Consider the following 26671-nt stretch of genomic DNA (forward strand, 5'->3'; position numbering starts at 1 on the left):
CTTGCACTCTCTTCCCTACATGACAATCTTCAATTCTTTTATTGTCTTTGTTGCCTTTCATTGAATCTGCTCCAGTATCCATGTCTCCTTTTTACTGGGAAAACCAGCACTGAAAACAGCATGCCAAATCTGCCTCACTGGGCTTCAGCAGAAGGGAATAACCTGGTCATTCTTTTAACTGTTTTTTTGGTTCTCCTAACCCTTACAGCAGCAGCATCTCATAGAAATTCCCTACCAAACCAGGAAACTGCCTTTCCATTGCACACCTTACCTATATTTTTCAGACCTTGACATTTTCATGTGAACACAGCTACACTGAACACAATTCCTACAATGAACAAGAAACAGGAATATTTTCAAAAACTTTATCCCATCTTTATGTTTTCTTCAAAATAAAAACACATTTGTATTCTTGAAAACAATAACAGATGCCATTGCTTTTCTGAACCATATATATAAAGATAAATAAGAGTAAAATACAGTTCTGGGATTAGAAAGCTAAAAGGCTCTTCTAGGACTGATTGATAGAAAGGAACAGACCCAGAGGAAACACATTGCTTCAGGACAGGCCACTCTGACACCTCTCAGTGGTTTCAGATAGTCCATTTCTCTGTATGAGCTTCCACACTTCTGACCAGGCCTTCTCCCAAAATCTCAAAGTCCTCCAGAATTGCCTCCACATTGGGAATGCAGACCAGCTCGTTGTTCAGAGTTGTCACCTTCCTTCCTTTCATGCTGGAGGCCTGCAGGACACAGAAAATATTGCACAAATGGGAGCACCTGCTCAGAGTTGCATTGCAACCTCCATCAGCCCCAAGCAAGAGAAGTGTCTCTCCTGCCTTGTCACATCCAAACCCTGCTTCACCACTGCACCCAGTTCTACAAGTTTCACTTCTCAACAATATCAGTGCTCATTTTTAGAGCTAACAAAGTGCAAAAGTGACCTTTCAAGCCCCTTTCAAGGTTTACCCTGGAGTCACAGTCCAAAGACTGAAAGGAATTCAGGAAGCAAATTAATGGCCAAAGGTATGGTGGACTGACAAGTGTGCAGATGCACAGCAGAGCCTGGTAAGCAGGGCACAAGGAGTATGCAAAAGGGATCATAGCACAAGGCTGAATAAGAGCTGCTTCTGCTCTGCTCTTTGGTGGGTGTAAAGACCTTGGTTCCAACAGTGGCGAAAACAAAACCCTTGTGTTAAATCCAGCCAGACTCAGCTCCGATGCAAGCATCTCCTCCTCTGCTTCACCACTGTGAACAACCGGGTTTCACAACAGCAGCCAGGCAGAATGGCCAATGCCTTCTGGCCATGAAGAGAGGGGAGATAAATCACCCAGAGACTGACAGCAGAAGAGCCTGGGCTGCCAGCTCCGAGCCATGAGTAACCGGTTTCTTTGCGTCTTTCCTTCATAGAAAGCAGCATGAATCACTCCAGCGTGCCTCACACCTGGTTTAACCACCCTCTAGGGTTTGCCAGCCCACACAGTGCAGCTGGAAAACAGCTCCATACATCAATGAGGACATGGGCACTCTGGACCTGGGCTTCTTGTGTGTTGGGTATTTCTGGTAAGATCCCAAAGCCACAAGAATGGGATAGTCTATTTCCCTTCTCAGTTCTGCTGATGACTGGAGGCATTGTGGCCGCAGCCCTGTCTTGGTTCCTCCCCTTCTAAGAAGCAGCAGAACTATGATCTCCACTTTTCAAATGGTTTTGGGGCTGATGAGAGCTGGACAAAGCAATCACCATGCAGGGAAAAAAAAAAAAAGCCCTTCAAACTTTCAGGGTATATAGGTAACATGAAGCTTAAAGCTTAAAGTAGAGACAAAAACTAACCTTAAAAGGCAGAGGCTTAAAGCTCAAAGGTTTCCACAAAACTGCAATCACTTCTCCACCATGCTTGTCATAGAAGAACAAGGCAAGATCATCAAAGGCATCCTGGGTAGAAAACAAACACAGGTTAAGCACAGTGACCCCTCAGAGACAATCCACTGAGTGTCCCTCACTGTGGACCTCCATCAGCCGATCTGGCACTACCAGGTTGTACTTTCCCAGTGTCCAGCAACCATATCCAAGATTTCACAATGCACAAGACAGAAAAAGCCAGGCCCTACCTGCAGGCAGTCCTGCCACAGTACATTTCATGGCACCAAAGACAAACCTTAAACCAGAGGCCAGCATCTCAAACTGCGATCCCTGCAACCAAAGTATCAAAGCTCCTTCTTCCACCAAGACAAAGCATGAGCTGTCAACACTTCATCCATAAAAGGACACATAAGAGCAGAGGTTTTAAGTAACACAATCTACTGTGGGGTGCAAAGAGGTGGAAAGGTCAAAGGAAGCACTGCAGGAATCTGTCCTCCTTGCCCCTTCTGTTTCAGCAGTGGTTTCAGTGAGCATCTCCTTTGGTGGTGCTGGGCAGCAGAGATCAAAGAGAGATGTTGCACAAAGGGATGACTAAAGCCCAGCCTGGCTTCCCCCAAAACCACACGAGCTGGATTCCCAGGGCTGCAAGGAGCATCACAGCAGAAGGAAACAATGCTGTGTGCAAGCAACTTCCCAAACCCAGAAGTCTGGCCCTACAGCTCATCATCCAACATGTTGAGATCAAGAGGTGTACCCTGAAAGAAGCTGGCAGCCAAGGAGTTGCTCCCTGATACATGTTTATCTCTGCGGAGATCAACATGAAGCAAGAAGACATTTACCAGGCTGAGAAAACAGTCCCCAGCATCAGTACAGGAAAAGCTTCTGCACAGGGTTTCACCAGCCTTAGAACAAACTATTGCCCAGAATACAGAGCCTCTGTTCCCTCTTCAGCCCTCTTTCTCCACCACTTTAGCTTCCCAGCTTTTACCAAGAGAGGTCTCAGCTGGCATCATTGTATCATGAGGTTTTCATGAGGATGTGCATGAAAAGAAAATCAACATTTTGATAGACAAAGACAAGTTTTGATGAGCTCTTGTACAGACATACCAGGATTGCAGTAGGGAAAAAAGGTGGACTGGGTTGGCGTTACCAGTGATCCTTGATAAGCAAGGAGGGGTGGTGGTGTCTGCAATCTTCAGATTGAGTTTGGACTGTTGATGCCCTCACAAAGGGCAACAAAATTAGGTCATCAAGATGGAAAGATCCCAAGAACTGCCAACTCATCCCACTCTATGGGCTTGCACAGGGGCAAGCCTGGTCAAGGCATTATTTCACTAACTGGCTAGAAACACCACTGTCTAAAAATACATTCAGAAAGAGTCAATTCACCCTGGCATTTCTATGCTGGGAGCAATGGGTTATGCTCAGAGCCCAGTCAACAGGGAAGACTCCTCCTTTATCCAAAGAGAAAAGAGCAGGAAGGAGGGGAAGCTGGAGCAGTAAAGCCCAGGGCACGCTGACCGCCAACGTGCAGCTTTCTGAACCAAAGGGGAGCAGAGCATGTGAGAACCTGAAAAAGCCCAGCTACTCTGTAGGGCGAGGTCTTCAGTGCCATGCAATGCTCCTTATGAGAACACTTTTTTTTACAGATGCATCTTGCTGGGCAGAAGCCAGGAGCATTTGCAGTAAAAAAACCCTCCCAGGCTCAGCTGATTTCCCAATAAAACCACTGTTTGGCCTGACACTCAGGACTTTTTTTTTTTCCCCAGACAGCAGGAAGTAGAGGGCAGATGTTAAAAGGATGGCATTCATTCCAAAATCCCAGCATTTGTCCTGCTCCCAGCATCATCCATGTAATAGCTTCAAAGTGGCCTGCCAAGCTGTGGAGTTCTTGGGAAATTGCAGCATTAAAAGGGTCAGGTGTATTAGTCACTGCACTCCTGTTTGTTCAGAGGCTTGGGGAGTAAAAGCAAACAGTTCACCCTCCTTTCCACATCCCATGATCTCTTCCCTGTGTCACTGGACTTGTTTGAGCCTGCAAACACCTTCTTCCAGGAAAAAAGTTTCAGAGAAAAGGGAGAAAAGGCAGGTACTACATTTGTTCCCTTCTTGAGCTGCTCTCTCTTTGGTTGCAGTTCAGTTTTCAAGGCCCAGGGAAATCCCTGCCATCAACAAAACCTACAGCTGGTTCCCATCTCAGACATACTGGGGGATCTACAAGCTCAAGGCTTCAATTTGGAAAGGCCTCATTGTCCAGGGAGAAGATGTACATGGCACCTGGAAAAAGATTATAACAAGTTCTGTAAGAAACCATCTGGGTTATCAGGAATGGAAAGGGTGGAGAAATGGAGTGTACCATTTCTAAATACAATGGTACACTCTAATACCTGTATCTAAAACGGGATTACCAGATTAAGCAGCTCCATGTGAAACCAGGATATTGCAAGGACCTCAGTGTAATTTAGTTAAGTATCTGCTAGGTATCTATATTGTTAAGTATCTACTTGTTGCTAGTTAAGTATCTATTATTTAAGTATCTACATTGTTGTTTAGCGATAAGGTTTTTTCCATTTGACCCTTTATCCACCCATTTTTTTCATTGCTCCTACCAAGAGATTAGGCTCATTGCATCGCAGCTGCTGGAAGAGCCTTTTAGGGAGGTCTCTGCACACAGAAATGTGTCCTAAGTAGAATTTCCTGGTTCAACAGCAGCTCAGAAGGCAAATGCATCAATAAACACTTGCTCAGTGTTCAGAGCATTTTAAGTGCTGTTACCAAGGAACCCACCAGTGTAAAGCCTATTAAAGCTTCCAACTACCTTTGTGGTTAACATTTTGAGGTCTCTGTCACCTTACTATGACCTGCCCTGATGCTCTTAGTTATGTGACACAGGGAGAGCCTCCCCCACAGCCCAACACAGCAAGCAGCACCGTCCAAAAAACCCCAGGCTGGGGCTACCTTTGTGATTTTCTTTCAAAAGACAAAGGAAACCATTAGCTTTGGGATTCAAACTGATTTCAAACTAAGCAGACTTTTTCATCTGAGAGCCAAACACACATCCTTGTCCTGGGGGTTTGGGGCAGCAGGAAAGAAATGTGTAAAGGAAAGAAGCAGCCATGTCCTCCTGGCTGCATGAGCAAACACATCAATCCACCAAGACTGAGACAAAAGTCTTCTGTCACTTCCTGCACAACAAAACCTACACAGCCTCTGTGAGGGCATCACCAACATAGAAGAAATGGAGCCACAAGTCACAGGACACATGGGGCTGATGCCCCTCTGAGCAGTGGGTACACACACATGTACATGTACCCTCTCCTAGCCCTGGGCACCAGGCTAAGGGTCTCGTGGCAGCTCTGCAGCCCTGAAAGCAGGTGATTGATTTCCTGACACCTCTGCCCTTCCAAGGGCACAGATGTAGACAGGAAGTTTCTTGCCTGACATGAGAGCCCACAAGAGTTTTTTCATCTTTTCCCTGTCTACCTGGTGCCACCATAGGAAGAGTCAGCCCTGTCAGACAAAACAGGAAGGGAGGAGACTGACCTGGAACGATTTCACCAATTCCAGCTACATCACATAATCATGGCTTACATATTTTAGGAGACATAGAATTTTTATTGTCATTAATTCTTTTCTAACATGAGCAAGAGACACATTTTTACACCATGGGAGGTAGAAAGGGTTCCAAGTCTTCCCGATAGGTCTTGAGGTGCAAGAAATGCAAAATATTACTTTAGTAATGTTTATAGTAAAGCAGGAAACATTTTCCTGTTCATCCACACAGAAAAGATCTCACAAGATGGACAGCTCCTCTGCCACAAGCTCTTTCTCATGTGCAGCCCAAGAAACCTAAATCTCAGTGAATGACAGCACATCCCATCAGTGACTTGGTGAGACCAAAGACCCAGTAAGAAATGTGAAGTCTGTTAACAGCCATAACAGACAGGCAGATGGACATGGCACAAGCAGCTTCACCCAATTTACCCTACAATGAGTGAACAGCTCAGGGAGGTGACCAGAGTCTTTGGCTTTTGTGAGCTCCAGAATGCAGGCAGATGGGCATGGCAGGCATATCCACAAGCCCTGTGTCCTCTGGATGGTCTCGAGTCCAGAGGATGGCCAAGTCACCCTGGAGCAAAAGCTGCACAGATTAAGCCCTTTCACACCACAACCCCAGCAAACAAGGGCATTCTGCAGCTCCACGGCCACCACAACACAGATCAGCAGTCACATCAGAGCCTCAACAGGAACCTTATTTGAGACACTTAAATTTAGCCTTTTTGGAGAATTCCCACCAGAAGCCAATCCAGGGTTTGCTCAACAAGGTGCTCTGAACTGCAAGTGGCAGGGAGGCTGTTGATGGGCTGAATTTCCAGGGAAACCCTCTCTGTGGGATGTCTGGCACCTGCTTTCCCTCAAAAGTGTCTGTCTGCAAAGCCTTCTTATCTGGACAGGATCACAGAACAGGCCTTTTCTATCAGATCTGTTCTGGAATGGAAGAATTTGCTGCCTGAATCCCACAGCCAGCCTTTCATCTCTACCCAGGGCATCCCAGGCACCCTGAGCAACTCAGGCCAGATCCTGCAGCACACCTCCTTGAAGCAGGAAAAATTCAAGCAGCCAGGACTCAACATCTCCTCTCATTTTCTACTCTGATTAAGCTCCCTGGAAGAGGCATACAGCAATCCTACAGCTCCAGAGGGCTGCTGCCTTGCTAAACCCTTTGACTTTAGAGGAACAGGGGCAAACAGGCTGGACAGAAGAGTGGATTTCCCGGTTACTAATCCAAACTAGGGGAAGAAGCTACTCCCTGCCCCTCTCAATTCAATCAAAACAACAAGGCATTTAAATCCTGTTTTCATGTGGAAATTTCAGTACAGGGAATATGTTTCTTTTCTGCCCACAGAAGAACACAAAATCCCAAAGCATCTGTGTGGCAGATGTCTCCTTTTGTCGCTACAAACCCACCATGGCTACAGCCCAGTTGCTCAATTCTGTGGTCTGTGCTGTTAAGAGAGAGCAAAGTACTCTGAATCAAGTCCAGTGAGTTCTGCATCCAAACTGCCTTCTCATCCAAGATCTCTCATAAGGATTCACTGCTGTCACCACGCTCCTTTCTGGCACCAGCTTCTTGCAGGGTTTGGATTACCCCCAGGGCACCCAGCCCACAGGACAAGGAGGAACTGAACACTGCTTAGAGCAGCAAGAGCCAGGGAAGGAAAAATAAAAAGGTGCTGGAGAGGCTACAAAGCCAAAGCTGATGAAAAGCTCTTGCCTTTAAGCAACAACATCAGTATACTGAGACATGAAGCCAGATGATTTCTAATGGAGGGAGTAGTTTCTACTGACAGCTCAGCATCACCAGCTAGCAGTGGTCCTGTAGTGCAAAATCAGCTTTTGAGGCCTTCTAACTTAACTGGATACAGCTAAGCTCTCTGAGACCATGTGCAGCATCACCTCTGCGATTTTTCCAGGAAAAGAAACACCTGTTTGCCTAGAAAAACAGATATTCATCCTCTCCTTCAGGACTGCCTGCTACTGATCTGGATGCTATGACTGACAAGCAAACTGTTACTGTAGGATATCTCCAAGATGATACAAGAGAACAGAACATATCTAAGAGCCTTAAAGACAAAGTAAAGCCCCACAGACAGGGATGCTGAGGCAGATTTCAGGCTCTCTGCCCCACAGCTCACTCTTCAGAGAAAGCAGAAACCAATTCCTGATCTGTTCCCTCCTAAGACCCTCAGATCAAAAAACAAGGGACACCAAGAGAATCAGCACTGCTTCCAACAGGCAATGTGACCTTTGCTCATATCCATCTTTCTTCATTTGGATGTTAGCATTCTGGACTTGGGAGCAGCTGTAATTTGCAACCTGACCAAACCCAATTCCTAGTCTATCATAAACTGTACTAAAAAATAACAGGCAGTGGAAAAAAAAAAGCAAAATGCAGGCAATTTGGATGTCACTATTGACTGGACCAAGTAAATCATAATTTGCTAAAGTTTAATGAAAGCTTCTTTCCAGGAAAATTTCTACCTTTCACTTCCAGAGCCACTTACTGACATCAATTTGTAATGCATAAAAAATCCTATAAACCCCAAGGAGTTTCCTGATTGACTGCCTCAATCTACAGCCAGACCTGCTGCAAGCACTTAATGGCCTCCCCAAAGAGATAGCTCTCCCAGTCAGCTCATCCAGCATCCTCCAGTTTCTCAAGCAAGCAGTCTTTTTTCTATCAGGTTTCCATGAAGGTTGCTTAACCCTGACCCCTTCAGAGATACAGAGGCTCTGTCCCCAAGCATCTCCAGTGCCCTGGCAGCTGCTGAAAAGCTCTGTTCAGTTCTAGAACCCACTTCCAGCACTAGGTGGAGAAGGATTTCAGACTTAAAAAACTCCATTTCCTACCCAAATCTGTGCATGGTTTCATGGCAGCCGGTCAAACATTCATCACTGAAAAGGGAGGGGCTGGTCTTGATATGACACCTCAGACACCAGGAAGGAAAGCGAAAGAGCAAATAGTTCCAAACCTGTTTCATACCCCCTTTTAAAACCCTTGTGAAGGTTGCTTCTTCCCTTCCTTCTTGCCCCAAGAAATCTCCCAGTGCTTTCTACAACATGCCTGCAGGACCTCCAGGTCCACCTTCCTTCTCAAAGGGAGGAAAGCACTGGGCACCTCCTCTCCCACATGTCCTTCCAGCTAAGGAAGCAGTGCTTTTATCAGGGAAACAAGAGGCCTTTCACACATCCCTGTCTGTCTCTTCCACACCACCCAAGACTGCCCCAAGCTGCTGTGGCTGACAGGAGGACTAAGCTTGCCCCTTGGCAGACCTTGTGGCACTGCTGAAGCCACAGCAGATTCACATGGGCACAAGTGACCATGCACTTGGGGGGTAACAGGGACGTTCCCAGGAAGAGGAAACCTTCAAAGAAACCCTTGCAAGTTTTCTTTGTCCTAAGGTACATAGTTAAGGTGAAAGGGGAGCTTGAACTGAAAGGGTCCAGAATCTTCCTGCCTAAACTGGACTTTCAACTCAGGCACCACTGAGTGGGGAACAGGGTCAGAGACCCCCACAGCCAGCCTAGATCCCCATGCTTACAGTTCTGACACTGCTCACAGCACTCCTATCAGTAAGGGATGATGGCACTTCAAAGGCAGCCTTTGACAAGAGGGCACCACAACCTCTCTGCACACCTGACACTAACATTTAACCCATCTGCCACATCTGAAGCTGCGAAGGGCCAAAGTGCCAGGTGCTGCACAACAGGCTCCAGGGAGCATCACTGCTGTCATCTAGCACCTTGCATATCTCTAACCTGCTTGCAAGGCTTTGGCTTGGCCTCATGGAGGAAAAAAACACAGCCGATGACTTTGGGTACTGATGTTCTCCATATTCCCACATTACCAATTTCCTCTGTTGCTATGCATGTGGCCAGACACAGAGAAACCACTCTGTGACCAATACAGATCTCCTTTGGCTCACACAGCCATTGGCCTAACAGCAGAAAGCTTACTGGGACCACATCACGGATACCTGTACATGCCCCCAGAAATTGTGTGTGCTTACTGCCAACATGCACAACACACAACTGGTGCAAGAAGCCATGAAAAGTGAATTAACTGACTGGAGACAAATGGATTAAAGACACTTTTGTGCTGAATACAAACTTCTTCAGCAAAAGCTCCTGGTGGTTTGCATCTGCATTCATACTCATGTCACAGCAGCACTCCCATTTCCATGGAGGAGACGGTGCACTCACCAAGACTTCTGCTGGAGAAGCAATGCCCATCCCATGCAAATACCTAAAGATGTAACCAGCCCCATCCTGCAGCAGCAGGAATCCAAACACCAGCAGGGAGCTCCCCCTTAGACAGCCCATCTGCCTCCCCAGCAGGCCAAGCTTACTCTCAGCTCCTGGAGGTACAACTGCACGGGGTCATAATCCACCACAGGAAAGAGGATATTTGCGGCAGAGCTGTTCTTCACCACGCCACGGGAAACTGATTTCACCGGCCGGTCCACGCTTTCCAGGTGCCGAGGAATCTGGTTTGGATTCAGGTGGATCAGGACATCATAGAAGTCCAGAGGAGGGCGGAAGACCATCTGCAGAGAGAAACAAACAGTGCTACTCAGTACAGGACACAAGCAAGCAGGAGAGGTAAGAGGCATTTCCCAAGTCCCTGTTTGCATTTTGTCTCCTTCTCCTTAGGAAGCAGTAAACCAAAGAAAAATTTTTGTGAGATTAATGTTAGAAGTTTGCCACAGACCCCAGGAAGCCTACCTAAGTAAATGCTAGTGGGTTGGGCAACTGAGAGAGAGACAAAGAGGTGAGCTGAAATAGAAAACTGTGCTGCACATGGCAGAGTCTCAGGATAAAGAGGGGAATCGAGAAGCCAACAGGATCTGAGCAACAAGGAGCTGTTTAGTAACAGGATAGCCCCATCTGTCCACCAGGATTTGCCCCAGAAGGCAACAGCATCTTCCATCAAGCAGAAAGAGGGTGAGTGCAAAACCCAGTTAATGGAGGGGAGCAGTCCCAGGGACATAAATATTTGGACAGGCAGGATCTAGCTGTGGATACAGCTGCATTAAAATGGAAAAAACCCAAAACTATGTGTACATTTTCAAATTGAACAAATGATGCAAAGACGTGAACAGAGGCATGGGACACTGCTCAACTTGGCACTGGAAGAAAACCCACTGCCTGGAACTGGTTTACAAGCTGGGGAGAATACACATGAAGAACATCAGTGACCACCACTGGGTCAGTCCTAGTCCTAGTCCTATCCCACAGACCCCCTGTCCCACCCAGTGACCAAGTCCATGGCTTCCTGTGTGTGTCCTGGGAGCAAACCCACCTCTGCATCTTCACCACACCAGGCATGTCCCAAATGCAAAGACAATAAAACCAGCTTCCAGCACTCTCTTAGATACAGGAGGCAACTGTAAAGGAGGCAACTCCGAACTAAACTGGAAAGGTTTTTCCCTCCTCCCTGCCCCAAGCTCTGCTCTGCAAAAAGCATCCCATATTTATCCCTAAGCAACATCATAGGCCTGGGAGGACACTAGCATGGACCAGAAGAATTCCATGGCAATGACAAACATACCCAATACAATGGAAGGGAGGAAGAAGGAGGCCCAAGGAGGCTGAGTCAAGGTGTTGGGAGGTTGCTCTGGCCAGGTGACAGCTTGTTTTAGAAACAAACCATCTGAGCTCACAATGTGCCTCTTGAATTTCAGTCTTGGGCCAGCACTGCAACTGCAACACTCTGGACATGCCTTGTTCCTTCACAGCCCTGTAACACACACTGCTACTGCCTCAAGTACATCCTCACCTCATAATGCTTCCAGTGTAAAATAAAGCAGAATAGAAAGCAGTGTCAGTAAGCCCTTTTTATATTACCTAGGCAGAAAAAAAAAAAAAAAATCCACTGTATATGCTGTTTTCTGGTTTTGGTTTTAGTTTGGGGTTTTTTGTCTCTAACATGAATCTGCCATATCTAACCACTGCTTAGCTTCTTTAGTCCTTTGAGCTTCAATCTCCTAGCTCACTACCTGGTATACCACCGAACTACCCTTCAAAACACAGGTAATCTCCTTTCAAAGGGCAAATAAATATACATCTCTCGGGTCCATTGCAGTAATGGATGTTTTAGTTTGCTTAAAGAATGAAATCACTGAGAAACTGAAGAGGATTAAACTACATAGGGCTTTACTCCTCCACTCAAACCAAAATAACACCATCCTCAAGTGCCTGGGAGTGTCCTGCCAAAACCTCCAACACCCTGAGCTTGGTTAGACTTGAGCACACAAGCCAGATTTCCACAGCTACTCCAAAACAGTCTCCCAGAAGAACCATTTGATCCAGTTATGGACAAACAACTGGTTTGGCACAGGAATATTGTAGGTTTGCTCATGCCCTGAGAAAACCAGAGAATACAGAATAAACTTGTCCAAGTCACTCCAAGCTGCGCTGCAGAGCTGGGTCCCCCAGAAGCAGAGGGTGTGGCACCAGCCTCCCTCCTCCCATCCTTGCAGCTCTACATCCCAGGGCAACCACATGGCCACAGCCTGAAGCCTCTTAACAACCACCAAAGTCCAGTCTGCTCAGACAGAGCCTGAAAACTCTTGTGCTGCTGCCCCAGGGGTTACCTTCACATCCTGGTCGCTGAGTGGGGCCATGAGCTGCTCCTCCAGGGCACGGAGAGACTCCAGGGCGAGCAGGACAAGGCGCTGCAGGATCTGGGGAGGGAAGGAAGTCAGAGGGTAAAACTTGGCAGTCTTGCATGTAACGGGGACACCCCTCCCTCATGGGGCTGTAAGAGCTGGCTCCAGCACCAGCAGCAGGCAACTGGCCCAAGCCAGCAGCCACAGGAGGCAAAGGGACAAAGCTCACCTGTGCTGAGGGACGCTCCCGGGTCCACATGGAGCTCCCCTGGTCTTTGGGGGTGGCCAGGAACATGACAGGGAGGTGAGAGCGAGCTGCTACAAACTTGTTCTTGATTTCTGTGCACTCAGAATCTGGAGAGGGCAGGGAGACAGGTGAGATGCTCTGCCCCATCCACAGCTCTCTGACCTCCTCACCCCCATCACAGCCAGAAAAGGGCAGCACAACAGGATTTATCCTCTCCCACCCTCTGATCCCACAGTCCATGTGAAACCAGGGTTCCTTCACCGTGGGCTTGTACCTCACTCCCATTAAATGGACGTTTGCTCTAAACCCACTCACGTGGGCATGACAGGTACTGAGAATGACACAAGCTGGAAATTCACATTATAAGCTGGTGACAGTCTGTATTATCCAAAGAGTTCTATCTTTTGTCTTTTATTTCCCCTCAAGTGGGGAAAAAATAGCTCTTTAGTTCTTTAAAACAAGTTGGAGGGCACTTTAGAAAATACCAGGTTTCAAAACCCAATTCTCTCCCAAACACCTTTACCACTTTCTATAAATCAGCTTTAAAAGCTGAGTGTAACTACCTCCCTCACCCATGACTTTGCAGAGCCAAGACAATTCCATGGTCTCTTGTGGCTCCAGCATGTATCCAAAAGACAATCAATAGGCAAAACACTAGAGGGCAGGAACAGAGGGCTTCAAAGACAACACCACATCCAACACCACCCACGCTTGTCACAGATTTCAACAAGACCAGAAGCAGCAGAGCACCATCACTGAGACCCACCTTTTCAGAGGCAGGCAGGGAAAAATAGAAAACCACACAAGGCACAACCAAACCCATCCTGCAGGCAAGTGAAACATGACAGGACAGGAGCACGGGAGTGGAAAATCTCCTTGCCCCTAGCACAGGCTATGATGTCTTCCTGTACCCAAGAGATCTGGAGCCAGGCACTGACCAAGGAATGCTCAAGAATCTCATGTTGCAGCTCTCCTACCTGCTGCCCGCTCACCTGTGAGGCCAGTGTTTAGGTTGACAATCAGAGGGTTGTTTTTCCAGTCAAAGGTTGCCAGAAGGTTAAGGAAGCGCAGGAACCCCACCTGTGGAGAGCTGCAAGAAGGACAAAACAGTTCAACATCAGCATTTGCTCTCCTGGCAGCAAGAAGGACTGCATTTGGGGGTGCCTTAGTGAAGGCCCAACCCACATACATTCCCAACAAAGGATATGTGTGATGGGAAAGCAAAGATCAGAATGAATTTAAGACATTTCCCCTCTTCCAAATCTCCAGGGAAAGTCTCTCCCCCTTTCTCCCTCATTCTTCAGAAAAAGAAAACAGCAAAATGTAATCACAGTGCCCCCACCCAAGTTGCCTAATCTCCTGATGCTCTTCCCACCCAGACTGCTGGGTCTGGAGCAAGGAAGAGGTGGAGAGAGGGCTGCTCCCATCTCTGCTGCAGGTCTGAACACCAGCCAAGTTCCCAGTGTGCCTCTTCCCCTGCAACACAACATGTGCACAAAGCCAGATAGCTGGGAAGATGGGGATTCTGTTATTTTAGGAGACAGGAAAGCATTCGAGGCATCAGATTTATTCCTGCTACTTTGGGAAAGGAAACTGCACCCCAAGTGCAGGGCAGAGTAACCTTCTGACTCCACACAGAACAAAAACATTTCCTTTAACTTCATTTCACTTCCTCTGGGCCCCATAACATGTCTGCCAGGGGCCAGCAAGCAATTGGATCTTTGGGGCTATTTACCAACACACTGCTCCATTCATTTTTCAGGGCCCAACCCCTCGTCCTTCCCCTGGAAGTCTTCTCCATGAGGAAAGGAGACTGGAGCTACCATCATGACCATAACATCCTTCCTAGGGAACCCAGGAGCCCCAGCACGCTCGTAGCCACAACACAACCCTCACCCTGCTTATCCTGGCCACCACCCCCAGAACAAGGGGCCTCACCTGTCCTCCAGAAGGCACAAGGCACCCTGCAGTTGTACCACCAGCACCTAGAGGCCACAAGGACACTTGCTCCCAGCCTTACCTGCCTTCCCCCTTTCTCTGTAGTGCACAGAGTAGGGAAAGCCACAGCCCTGCAGTGCTAAGCATCTCCATCTCTTCTAGCAATGCCCAAAAGGATTTGGGGGAGTATTTTGGCAGCACAGGGGCCTCATGCTCCCTTGCTGTGAACCCTCCCAACACCTCCCACCTGAGCAGCATCCCACCCTTCCCTCCATGCCAGGTAGTGATAGGCACTAAATACCCATCAGGCCAGCCTGGGCTCCTCCTCCTCACCTGGGTGGTGTGAACGGGGCTGGGTGGAGGAAAAGAAATGCCACAAGGAGGTCGACACACTCCTCAGAGATGCTGTCACTCAGGAGCTGGGCACTGACCCAGCGCTTGGCCAGCCGGGAAGTGCTGCCGAAAACAGGGTGCTGCTGCTGGAGCCTGTGAGGGGGGAGACGTGACACTGCTCAGCCCACACACCCCAGGACCCACAACCTGCCTCACCACAAATGCCTTTTGGCATTTGGCAAGAAAGAAGAGAGAGGCAAAAATCTGCAAGGAACACTTACACAGCATCACAACCACAGAGACTTTCAGCAGGTGCTGAGATTTTGGAGGGAAGAAGGGAAAATGCTGCCTTTTGCTCCTCTCTAACCCTACTGTATGTCAATATTTGTCTCCCCACACCACTGACCTCAGGGTGACAACTGGTGCCATCCACATCCACATTAATTCTTCCAAAGAGCCTCTCACAAGGTTGTCTGAAGGACCACTTCCCACAGGAAACTCCTCTACCCACCATCACCCTCCAGGACCCAAGGGCACCTCCGTGCTGGTTTCCAGCCACGTCCCACATTCTGGCCCCTCAGGCACCTTCTGCCTCTCCTACCCATGCAGTGAGCTGGTTAGATAGGGCAGATGCAACGTTTCCAGCTCCAGCTGCCGAGATTCTTCTGTGTCCTGGTACTTCAGCATCCCTTCTGGAGTGACCACTTCCTTCAAGATCAGGGGCTCCCGGTGGTAGGCTACTTGGAGACGGAAAACGTAGCCGTCCTGAGATGGGAGCACATGGCAAGGTCAGGCTTGATGGCAACATAAGCAGCATGTTGTGAGTTATGCTGCCGCTCAGGAATACAACAGCAGCATCCTGACATCAATGTAGTCTCACAACACTCCTTCCTGTGCCCACCATCCAAATACTGGTTTTGTCCAGTGGGACCTCTGCCACAGCCCCCCACCTCAGTAAGGTCAGGCCTGGAGAAGGTTGTGGGGACCCCCCTACCTTGTACACGTCAGTGTGGGTGACTGCAGGTCTGCAAACCAGCTGGTGCTGCTGCTGGAGGAGCTCAGCCAGCCGCAGGTGGAAAGCGGCCTTGATGCGCTTGATGGCTCCTTTGTCCTGTGGCCACTGGCCACTGCCTTCCATGTGGCAGATGACTGGGGGCAAAGGAATAGCAGGAGGTCATTGAATCCCACACAGAAACAAGGTGATGGATGTATGGAACTACAGGTTACAGCAGGAGGAGCCAGGGTTCTGCTCCTGCCTGCAGCACACCAACACAACAATAACAGAGCCAGCATTGCTGCTTGCCTCCACTTCCCTCCACCAGACCACCTCCCACTCACATCTCACCCCACTTACTCTTCAAAGGGGTTATGTAGGCTGGGCAGGGCTTCTCCTCCGAAGGATACAGCAAGTGCTTGCTTTTGTTATGGAAGGAATAAACTGGCTTCATTGGAATGGGAGGAAAGACCTGAAAGAGAACAGCCACCCAGGAACTGAGAACAGGGAACAGAAACCTTTTGGCAATGTGTATCTCCTCACCCAAACCTCCCACACCAGCAAAGCCTTTCAGTACAGGGGGTTTGGTCAGGTCATGCATAACAGCCCAAAGGATGGAACAGCAAAGAAGAAGCACCATATTGCCCCAAGAGCTCTCAGGAGCCACAAAACCAGGGAGTGACTCATTCTCTCGGTCCTCCCTCACCCCAGCTCCCTGCAGACCCCCAGGAGTGACCATGCCCCGGGACACTCACATCTGTGTACCGCAGGGCTGGGTGGACACCCTGCACAGCCGTCACCGTCAGCGGCAGCTCCTTCAGGTTCCAAAGCTTGCGGCTCAGGTCATCGTAGGAGCAGACAACACTGACCATGGCCTCCTCACCCGTTCCCTGTGCCTGTGGACACAGAGAGAGCCTCTCCATGTACCTCCCCTGCTCCTGCACTCACCTCACCTCCCTCATGGGCTGGCATCACAATCTAGCTCCGAGGAGCCAGCACTGCCACCCCAGGGAGCAGCTTCTGACAAGAACGCTCAGCAAAATGGGGAGGTAAGAAAAAGAACAAAGACAAGGGCAAGGCTGTGACTCCGTAGCAGCCACAGGTATCCCAGAGGCAAATAAAATTATTTCTTTTGCAAGACACTAAGGCAGCACCAAGAGCTGTGCTGCCAGCAATCACTATAGTAAAGGAGAAGCCAAGAACAATCTGGGAATAGAGATCACACATTGGCAAGGTGAGAGCCCTGCTACTGCCTCCCCAGCAGTTACCATGACACCAACAGAGGCAACACTTAACAGAAAACTCCACTGACTACATCCTTAGCCAAGGGAGAACTCTGGCACATGGCAGATGCAAAGACAAAACATTCAGAGCATCACAGGAACCCTGCAGAGGGCAGCGGAGAAGCACCAGAAGGAGAACTGGTGTTGTCCTTATGCCTCTACCTCCCCAAATAACAGCAGTCTGAACAGGGAGGACACATTGGTGACACCAAACCACCCAGCTCAGAGGCAGCTGAGAGTCACACAATGAGCCAACCTGCCTGGGGTTTTCCAGCTTGGGCTCTCTGGCAGAGCAGCAGCACCCTCTGCGGGGTGTGCCACGAACGGCAAACCCCGTCCTGCCTGTGGCTGCACCCTTTCTCTGCCTTCATCACACACATCCTTGCATTGCTGGCTCCCCAGGCTGCCTGCATACAAACAGCTGCAGGAGCAGATACCCCTATACCCACCACCCCACACTCATCAGCAACTTTCTCCCTTGTTCCTAAAAGGACCGGCAACAATGGAACTCCTAAGAACCCCTCAGGCTCCAGAAAAATGCATCCCCTGTCAGGCTGAGGTGTTACTAGCCCTGCTAACCCCAGACCAGCATGAAGGGACACAACACACAGATCTTCCTGCCTCACCACACAATAGGCTGTGAAAACCAGCATCTCATCCCAAATCTGACACCCAACTCTTCCCAGACTACAACTGGTCCTGACACAGGAGTCCTTTCCATCAAATGTATGCCACTTTGATCTGAAAAAATGGAAAGGAAACAATTTCTTCCTCTACTCAACAACCAGCTAAAGAGATGCCTTCTTGGGACTACCTAAACACAGAGGCCACACAAAATTAAGGAAATAAAAAGTATAAATTATATTTATTGAAGGGCCTTCAGGTACATTTTTGGGCAGATGAAGCCCCCCCAGGGGCTACACCCAAAAATGGATGATGGGTCATGGGTTTTTCATACTTTTGTAAGTTTGGTTCATTTGCACATTTGGGATTAGTCTTCCAGCCACAGCTTCAGGTAATGAAGTCATTTACCCCAAGTTTGCTCCCCTGCAACTCACTTTTGTTTACATTTCTCAGGGCATGAGACAGTGAGGTTTCCTTGATTCCCAGGCCAAGAAAGGAACCGTTTTGCCTGACCAAAATGTGAAGACAGAAGCTAACACTCTGTATGGAGTTTATAGTTATACGCTAAAGAATTGCAGGACTACAAACATATGAAAGAAATAAACACTAAAATTTTAAGACATCAGTACAAAAAGACCTATGAAGTGTGTCAAAGTGCTCATGGCTCATCTCCCGACTTTAATTTCACAAGCTGGAAAGCAGAAGTTGTGAGGAACACTTCCCAGCCAATGCATCTCAAGATGCATCTTTTCTGTCTGAAAGTGGAGCTTCTTTGTTTCAGCTGCACATTCAGATGGAGCCCAATCTAGCACTTTGCAATATGCCAGGAAAGGTCCTTTACCTGGGTTTGCCAGCTGGACCTAAGGGATGGCAGCACAGAACTGTCTAGCCCATGTCCTGAAGGATGCAGTACCTCAGAGGTGCAGACAGAGGAGCACTCTGAGACAGTAATAGATCCTCAGGCACGTGGACAGAGAGACAAAAGCAACAAAAACAGGACAGTGGGGTGCTTGCAGGGGAAAATGAGGTCTGGGGGATGTTAAAGCAATAGGATCTCAGCAGCTATGCACTGGCTGCCATGAAAGACTCGGTAGATCCTTACCCTTAGTACATTCTCTTGGGAACCACCCAGCTGTCCCAGTACCACTCAAATGACCTCCCTACAGCCATTCCCTCACTGCTGTTCCTGGAGACAGCCCCAGCCCCACCAGGGAAGCAATCGTACCTCTTTCCCAATCTTGATCACAGATTCCAGCAGGGCTCCTGTGTAGCAGATGGAGGACTCAGGAATGTCCGCATGGCTACATGGGAGAAAACAACAGAGAATTAGAGCTACAACACTCCAGTCTATTGATCCTATTGATACTACATGGGTCAGGGATGAGCAATCCCTCTCTAAAGGAAGGTCCTGGTGAAAAGACCATTCCTCCCTGCCCAAGTAATCCACCCGAAGCAGACCAGTAACTCGTGCAGCTTCACAGGATGGAAAGACAAAGCCACCAATGAGCAGCCTTCCCTCAGAAGACCCATCCTCAAGTCAGGACAAAGAGGCACAGACAAACCCTCCTTTCTGTGCAAGAGGGCCTCACTTTTGGCAGATGGTATAAACTGCTGCAGAGGCTTTCCAATGCCATAGGGAAGACACAATCTTGTGAACCAGTACAAGGTCCCAGAGGACTTCACAAAAATGTCCTGCAAGGTCCAGACAGCTTCTCTTCCAGCTCTGAAGAGTGTCCCAGTATCCCATCCACATGTAAGGGCAAGACTATGCTGCCTCCTTGCCCTGTGCATTACATCCAGCAGAGGCTATAGCACCAGGTACCTGCCCTTCCCACCCGCTCTTGGGAAGCAGCTCACAATGTAAGGACAACTGAAACGACTCCCAGATCTCACAAATCTCAAACAACCCACAACAGCCCACAAAGCATGAAGTTGACAATGGGGTCACCAGGGACAGGACACATGACAGGAACAACACATGGAGCAACCCACAGCTGCTGCTCAGTGCAACTTACAGCTTCAGCAGGTGCTTGATGATCTGTTCAGGAATGAGGCGCTTCTGGCAGACAGTGCTGGCCTCCCACACCACAGCCTCACAGATGCTGCCATCCTGGAACCGACGCAGCTCTGACTTCTCTCCCCAGAAGGTCCGGAACTCCAAAGCCTGTGGGGACACATTGACCAAGTCAGAGCACAGACAAAGGTCACTGCTGGGCCAGACAAAACCTTCCCAGACCACCAGCCAGCCTCCCAGCTGTCTTCAACCACAGCACAGCACCAGCTTTGCTCTTACTCAGCACAAGCAGGGCTCCCCTCACCTCGGGGTGATCAGCCTGAGGACCCTTCTCCAGTGTGCTGGCAGCAAACTCTGGGACAAACAGCAGACCAAACGTCAGGGGCCCAACATCCTTGTGTTTTGGGGGCTCAGCATCAATTGGCCACTGTGGAAAAATGAGGAACATGAAGCACAAGGTTACTGGAGGTTTCTGGAGCAGCAGCTGTTGGGATATTGGGATGCTGGATGAACCTCCTGTTATGTCCTCCCAGGTGCCCAGACAAGCACAGACAGGGAAAGTCTCATCTATCAGGTCTCCCCAATGGTAAAAAAAGTTGTCTTCAAACTGCCCCATTACTGGGCTAGGACTTGTGCCCAGACCACGTAACACAGCTACATCCCACAGCCCAGTGCAAGGGCCTTAGGCTCCATATTCCCAACAAAGGAGACACGCCTGTCTTCTTCTTCAGTAAGCAGGGATGGCCTCCCTGTGCTCTGTAGTGCCACAAGAGACAGTTGAGCCCCACAAGCTACAAAGGATGCAGTGTCATTGCCAAGCAGTGTTACCTCAGGGATCTGGGGCAGGGAGTGAGCCACAAGCTGTGCTCTCTGGGACAAACCACGTGCCAGCAGCGAGACAACGAAGGGCAGGGCTGCAGCCACGTAGTTCCCACCCCGATCCATCAACTCATTCAGCAGCTGCATCTTCTTGCAGGTACCCTGCAGCTTGGAGACATGCTTCAGGCTACAGAGAAAAAGAGAAGCTGGTCACCTACCTCTGCCATCAAATCCTTTCTGAGAGAGGGATATGCTAGAGGATGGATAAAATGGGGAACTGAGGGTCCTAACCCAGGATAGGTGCTACAATAAAGCCCCCTGGCATCTCAGGAGATGCTGGTCACTGTTTCCAAGGCTTAAACATTGCTCCCCTCCTCTGTGAGGCTATCCAGACAGTAAGAGTAGAACAGGCCAGTGCAAGAAGGCACCAGTGCCTATCTCAGAGCTTAGCAGAGCTACTTCCCACCAGGTAAGTTCAAATCTAACCCACACCAAAGCCAGAAGCAGCTCACTCCTCTTTGAGCAGGCTTCCCCAGCACTACCCCACCAGCACAGTGAGACTCACTGGAACACGTGGTCAAAGGTCCTGAGCATGGGCTTTGGGGTCATGAGCAGCACCTGAAAGCCATCCACCATCCGGTCATCCAAAATCTCCATAGAGTGTTTGGCTTCAAACTGAACCTGAGCAAGGAGGGAAAGCAGTGCAGGAGCATGAATGCAAAGGGAGAAGGAAAGCAAATCCCTCCAGCAGTGATCACTTGTGCTCTCCCATCAGCCAGAGCCAGCCCAGTTCCATGGTCAGCAGCACATCCTGATTCCTTAGTATGAAACCAAGTTACAGCTCTCACTGCTGGCCAGACAGTCCCTTCTTGGCATCATTGACATCAAGATAATTTTTTTTTCCTCCTTCAGAAGAGTTATAGCTGCTAAACAGCTGCCTGGCTTCACCCAAAGGTGCACACAAAGAGGGGAACAACTTTCCCACACCACTCAAGCAAGACTGGTACGGCAGCACTACATCTAAGTCTCTGAATTCACTTCCAAGCTTCAAACCCAGAGATGTTAAAAGCTTAGAAAGCCAAAATGAATGCCCTCCCTTATTCCTACATCCTCCTTGAATCTAACCATTCTGTATCTGTCTGAGCTCACTCCTAAGATAGCACCTCAAGAAGCCACCACAACCTGCTCAGTACCTGATGGTATTTGCTGGCAGTCATATCAGCACAGAGATTCACCAGTCCAGAGGGATCCACAAAGACCACTTCAAATGCCTGGTGGAAATCATCCAGGGTAGGCTGGAAAAGCAAACATGGTCCTTAGTGCTAGAGCACATCACACCAAGACACTCCAAAACTGTTGCCATCTGCCATTCCTGCAACAGGCACATCCTGGCCCCCAGGAGCAGAGGCAGCACAGACAGACACAGGCAGAAGACCCTTCAGAGGGCTGCTTACCAGGGAGGGATCAGCATCCTGGGCTAGACTGATCCCTGTCACACTCAGGTCAGTTGCAGCTGTAGACAGACAGGAAGGAACAAGTCACACCACCATCTACATCTCTCCCCCTGGTGACAGTGGCACAGTTATGTGTCAATACCACCAAGGTCTCACAATGTCCACAGTGCTACAATACAATGCTAGCCTTCATCTTATGATGGGACTTACCCACCTCTCTGCAAACTGCACCATCCAGTCCTGCTCTATTGACTCATCCCCTCCTTTCCATCCCACCCACAGGGGCTCAGCACAAAAGAAAAGTCAGAGTGACCTCTCTGCCTCTTCCCCCTCTGTGTTCAGCCTTTGTGCAGAAACAACAACGTTTCACTGCCCAGAGAGGCGCCTGGAAACTCACCCAGGAATTGCAGAGTGCTCCTTAACACCTGGTACCCACTCATCATCTTGACAATCTTGCGCTTCATCAGCAGGTAGGCAACAAGCATGGAGACCAAGAAGCCACTGAAGCACCCCAAGCCCTGTGAAAACAGAGGTACCACAACCCCATGGCAGCACAGAGGTTAGGATGGGGCCTCCATGAAACCCTCAAAACCCATGAAACAGCTCAAAGCAAAGCCACAAGCTGCCACCCCATCCACCAGGACCAAAGCACCACCCTTCTGCCCTAGGAAAGAAAGCAGGCCAAAGGCAGGTTAGCCAGGTAAGCAGAGCCCACCTTGGCACAGGACATACCTTGCTGAGCTGCCGCTGGTTCAGCCAAACTTTGAGGAGGGCTAGGCCATCTTTCATGCCTGGGAAGTCTGTGGCTGTGTTAGACAAGAAATGCAGGTGGGAGTGCATCACTGTGTCACAGAGGATGGAGTTGTTGTAGTGCGGGGTCGGGGGCTCGGTGGCTCCTGTGTGGGGAAACGACAGCATGTTGGACCCAACCACCAACTGCCTGCACAGATAAGGACTGCAGTGAACCCACCCACAGGTACTGGGGGCATTCTCTGCCTGAAACAAATAGCCTCATGTTCCCCCAGCCCCAGGCCATACCTTCTTTGGGGGTGCTCTGCTCCATGAACCAGGCAGTCCGGACATTGTTCTTGCTGGGATAGAAGCGGCTGGGTTTGAAGAGACCCGAGTCAGGACAAGCATGGAGTCGGACAGTGACCATCTTCTCATCTTTGCCTGTAAGCACCCGAGGGGAGATGTACAGGAGGAACAGATGCCAGAGATTAAATTAGGAAAACACAGAGCATTCCCAGCCTGGGAAAAGGCAAAAGCTCCTGCCCAGCAAAATTCCACAGCAGTGGAAATCATCTCAGAGCAGAGAGTGACCACATCCCAGAGCCAATGATGACTTTGAGGTCACACAATTCAAGCCCCAGCCCCATCTTCCTCCCCACTGCCCAGTCTGGCACCCCCGCCTGCCCTGGCCTTGCTATGTCATGTCTGTGCCAGATCCCAACCCACTATCTCCTGAGGGCTGTGGGAGCAAGCAGCACTTAGCCCATGCATCCTACATCATCTCATCAGGGAAAAGACAGACTGCACACAGGTTCCTGGGGAAGACAGGAGGACAGCCAGGAACAGGACTGGGGAGAGCAGGATGGAAAGGCAGTGCTGGATACACATGTGTTTTGTAGGGTTTACTTTTTTACTCCAGGAGGTACCCACAGGATGTGCTAGCCACTGAGACCAAGGCTAGAGAACCCAGCCAAGCTGCAGAGGAAGACTGGGAAGGGGAGAGACCCTGAGGACTAGACTCTGGGTGAAGAGAGAGATCAGCTGAGAAGCACCCAAAATTTATCACAGTTGTGATGGCAGCCCCAGACTGATCCCTCTCCAAAGGGCTATTAAATGGCATGAGACCACCACCACTCCCCTCCACCCAACACCAGTAACCCAGTAACACCCCACACCAGAGCAAGGCTCAAGTGTCACCTTGAGGCCTCAGGAGGAGGATGGGCTTCAGATGGTTGCTGTTCATGTAGGCAAACTTCACACTGCCAAAGAGCTTCTCCTTGGAGAAATGCTGGGCGATATGGGACAGGTACAGGGCTCTCTTCCGGTGGTAGCGTTGATTCAGGTTATCTTTGTCCTGAAAGATTTCCTGGGAAGAGAGGGACAGGACAATGCCACTTCACCTGTCTGCTGAGTTCAGTTCAGCCCAAGGCACTCCACCACCTACAGCACTCCCTGGTCCCAGAGGCAGCCCTATCTCAGTCCCAAGGAGCTCCAAGCTGGCTCACCAGGCTCCAGGAGATGAGAGCAGTCATGCAAACAGGTGCTTGGTCTCAGGCTTTTCTTACAAGCAAGTCTGGGCAGCAAGGAGAGGTAACCAGCATTCAAACATCTCCCTCTCTGTCACACAGTCTTGGGAGCTAGGTTAGAAGTCCAATTGTGCAAAAAAACAGACAGCATGCATCTCCCTGGTAATCCAGTAATTCAGTCCAGTCAGAGAGAAGGAAGATCCTGATGAGGAGCTAAGATCAAAAAGCTGCAAGCTCTGATAGAGCAAGAGGCCAGACAACAGTCCCCAGCTGCTTGTGGGAGTCACCCTGCATATTCAGATGCTGCCATCTCACTGAGGACTGGAGTGGGCAGGGGTCATGAAGGGCAGGAGAGGACAGGGCTCTGGTAGGCCCCAAGCTATTTAGGAGGTTTAGGTGGCCAGACTCACCCGTGGCATGGTCATTGCAATGTCCACATTGATCTCTGGCCTAACACAGGTGCCCAGCAGGTAGCTGCCCACCACCTTCAGCTCAGCTGGGGGCACAAAGTGGAACCTCCCCTTGACATTGAAGGGCACTTGCAGGAACGGGACCTTCACATCCTTGGAAAGCCAGGCCTGGTCAGTGAGCTGGGAACAGATACGAGACACAAAACGCTCTGAGCATCAACAGCAGCAGGTCTGCAGGGACCAAGACCCCGCTCCCCACACAGCTGCACTCAGAGCTTAAAGACAGTGTCCCGCCTTTTTCCTCAAAGAAAAAGCAAAATACTGGTTTTTCAGCCCCTAAAGGATACAGGCCATGAGTAGCTCTGCTTGCAGAGCAACAGCAGAGCCAGCTCCTGCTCCATCCAGGACAGGGGTTTTGCCACCTCCTCCATAACCTTGGAACATACTTCAGTTTCTGAAGTCTTTGGGATGGTGCTCAACAGGCTGTTAATTTCATGAAGGAAGGCATCAATCCTCTTCTTCTTCGTCTCCTTCAATGTCACCTCTTTCAAAAGCTCTTCAATCTGCAGAGGGAAGCAGGACCATCAAAGGCAGCTGTAACACTGGAATTGCTCCTGACTTTTACTTTGTCATCCAGCACCAACCATGAGCCTGGTGCAAAGGACAGCTGTTGAGCTAGGGAACACATCAAATTCTCCATAAACCCTGCCTGGAGCTGGCAGTTTGATCAGTTCCTGACATTTTCTGTGAGCGCTGGACTACAATCATCTCCATGCCAACCAAGGTCAAGGCAAAAAACCCTCATGTAATTCACACAAGCATAGCCCTCAGGAAAGCTGTCTGTAGGACAGAGAATCAGCTGCAGGAAACCACAGAGGTTCTCACCACAAATTAGCCCCTAGAGATGACACTGACACCAGCAAGGAGCAAGGAGATCAAAGCTGCTCCTCATAAAAATCACCGATGTTAGAACCACCTGAGGGATGGGATGCCATCCAGAGGGACCCAGACAAGCTCAAGGAGTGGGCTGATGAGAGTGTCATGAGGTTCAACTCAACAACACCATGTGCAAGGTATTGAATCTGGCTTGGGGGATGGACAGACCCAGAGCAGCCCTGCCCAGAAGGACCTGGGGGTGCTGTGGGTGAGAGGCTGGACATGCCCCAGCCATGGCACTCACAGCCCAGAGAGCCAAACGTGTCCTGGGTTGCATCCAGAGCCCTGTGGGCAGCAGGGGAGGGAGGGGATTCTGCCCCTCTGCTCTGCTCTGCTGAGACCCAGCTGGAGCATCGAGAGCTGGGGTCCCTGCACAGGAGGGACAGGGACCTGCTGGAGCCAGCACAGAGGAGGCCACCAAGATGATCAGTGATGAAAGATTTCTCCTATGAAGTAGGCTAAAAGCACTGGGATTGTTCCCAAGAACAAAGAAGGCTCTGAGATTTACTGTGGCCTTCCAGTACTTAAAAGAACTACAAGAGGGCTGGATAAGGGCTTTTTATGAGCATATAGTTATATGAAAAGGGGCAATGGCTTTGAACTTAAATAAAGTAGGTTTAGATTAAAAACTGGGACAAAATTCTTCCCAGTGATGCGCTGCCAGGTGAGGCGCTGGCAGAGGTTGCCCAGAGAAGCCGGATTTCTCAAAGTGTTCAGAGCCAGGCTGGATGGGGCTCTGACTAACCTGGTCTAGTGGTAGGTGACCCGGCGGGAAAGGGGGGGTTGAAACCAGATGATCTTTAAAGGCCCCCAAACTTCTCTATGATTCCATTATCTAGTTACCAGCTGATCTTCACCGAAAACAGCTCGGAAACTCAGGTCATCTCCGGGTCCCCCCCGGGCAGTGCGCGGCCCCCCGGCTCACCTGCAGGCGGAGCAGGCTGGAATGGAACAGATCCTCCGTCTCCTTCAGCTGGGTCAGCTCCTCGCTGGTCGGCGGCTTGTAGAGCTCGGCGCGGCTCAGCTTGGCTGGCTGCGGGGCTGCGGCTGTCGGGGCAGCCCTCTTCCCCCGCCGCACCGAGTCCCCGGCGGGGGGCTCTGGGCCCTGCTCCGCCTCCTCCGCCGCTTCCGGAGAGCCCTGCGGGGAGAACACAGCACGGCATGGTATGCTTTGGTTTGGTTCGGCTCGGCTCGGCTCAGACCAGCCCCGGGCTCCCCCCGGCCCGGACCCGCCGCCTCTCACCGCCATGGCCGCCGCCCACGTGCTCCCTCGTCACCACGTGCGCCGCCGCGCGCCCTGCAGGTAGCCGCGCGCAGCTTGCTATTG

The 26671-nt window shown here is 50.0% G+C and overlaps 1 protein-coding gene across 1 annotated transcript; it reads right to left on the reverse strand.

Annotated features, from left to right (window-relative positions):
- Positions 1–351: 351 nt before the first annotated feature.
- On the reverse strand, positions 352–26671 carry NOL6 (nucleolar protein 6). Its single transcript, XM_015615302.1, has 26 exons — positions 26588–26671; positions 26270–26482; positions 24855–24971; positions 24409–24588; positions 23670–23838; positions 22779–22913; positions 22473–22636; positions 22138–22258; positions 21741–21799; positions 21480–21581; positions 20852–20967; positions 20296–20473; positions 19772–19894; positions 19469–19617; positions 18679–18754; positions 16302–16442; positions 15907–16018; positions 15547–15701; positions 15154–15317; positions 14553–14705; positions 13274–13371; positions 12264–12388; positions 12020–12109; positions 9773–9970; positions 1833–1934; positions 352–743 (listed from the first exon to the last, which is right to left on the reverse strand). Exons 1-26 carry the CDS (start codon positions 26591–26593, stop codon positions 594–596), a joined length of 3396 nt encoding a protein of 1131 aa, XP_015470788.1. The 5' UTR covers positions 26594–26671; the 3' UTR covers positions 352–593.

This window comes from Parus major, chromosome Z (genome assembly GCF_001522545.3).
Source record: "Parus major isolate Abel chromosome Z, Parus_major1.1, whole genome shotgun sequence".
NCBI classification, from domain to species: Eukaryota; Metazoa; Chordata; class Aves; order Passeriformes; family Paridae; genus Parus; species Parus major.

What these genes read in the sequence shown, in the direction of transcription:
- NOL6 (XM_015615302.1), bottom strand. An exon ending in GAGCACTCTGCAATTCCTGG is followed by an intron (nt 21,800 to 22,137) that starts GTGAGTTTCCAG and finishes GTCTGTCTACAG; the next exon opens with CTGCAACTGACCTGAGTGTG. An exon ending in TGATCAAGATTGGGAAAGAG is followed by an intron (nt 16,443 to 18,678) that starts GTACGATTGCTT and finishes CTGTGTCCACAG; the next exon opens with GCACAGGGAACGGGTGAGGA.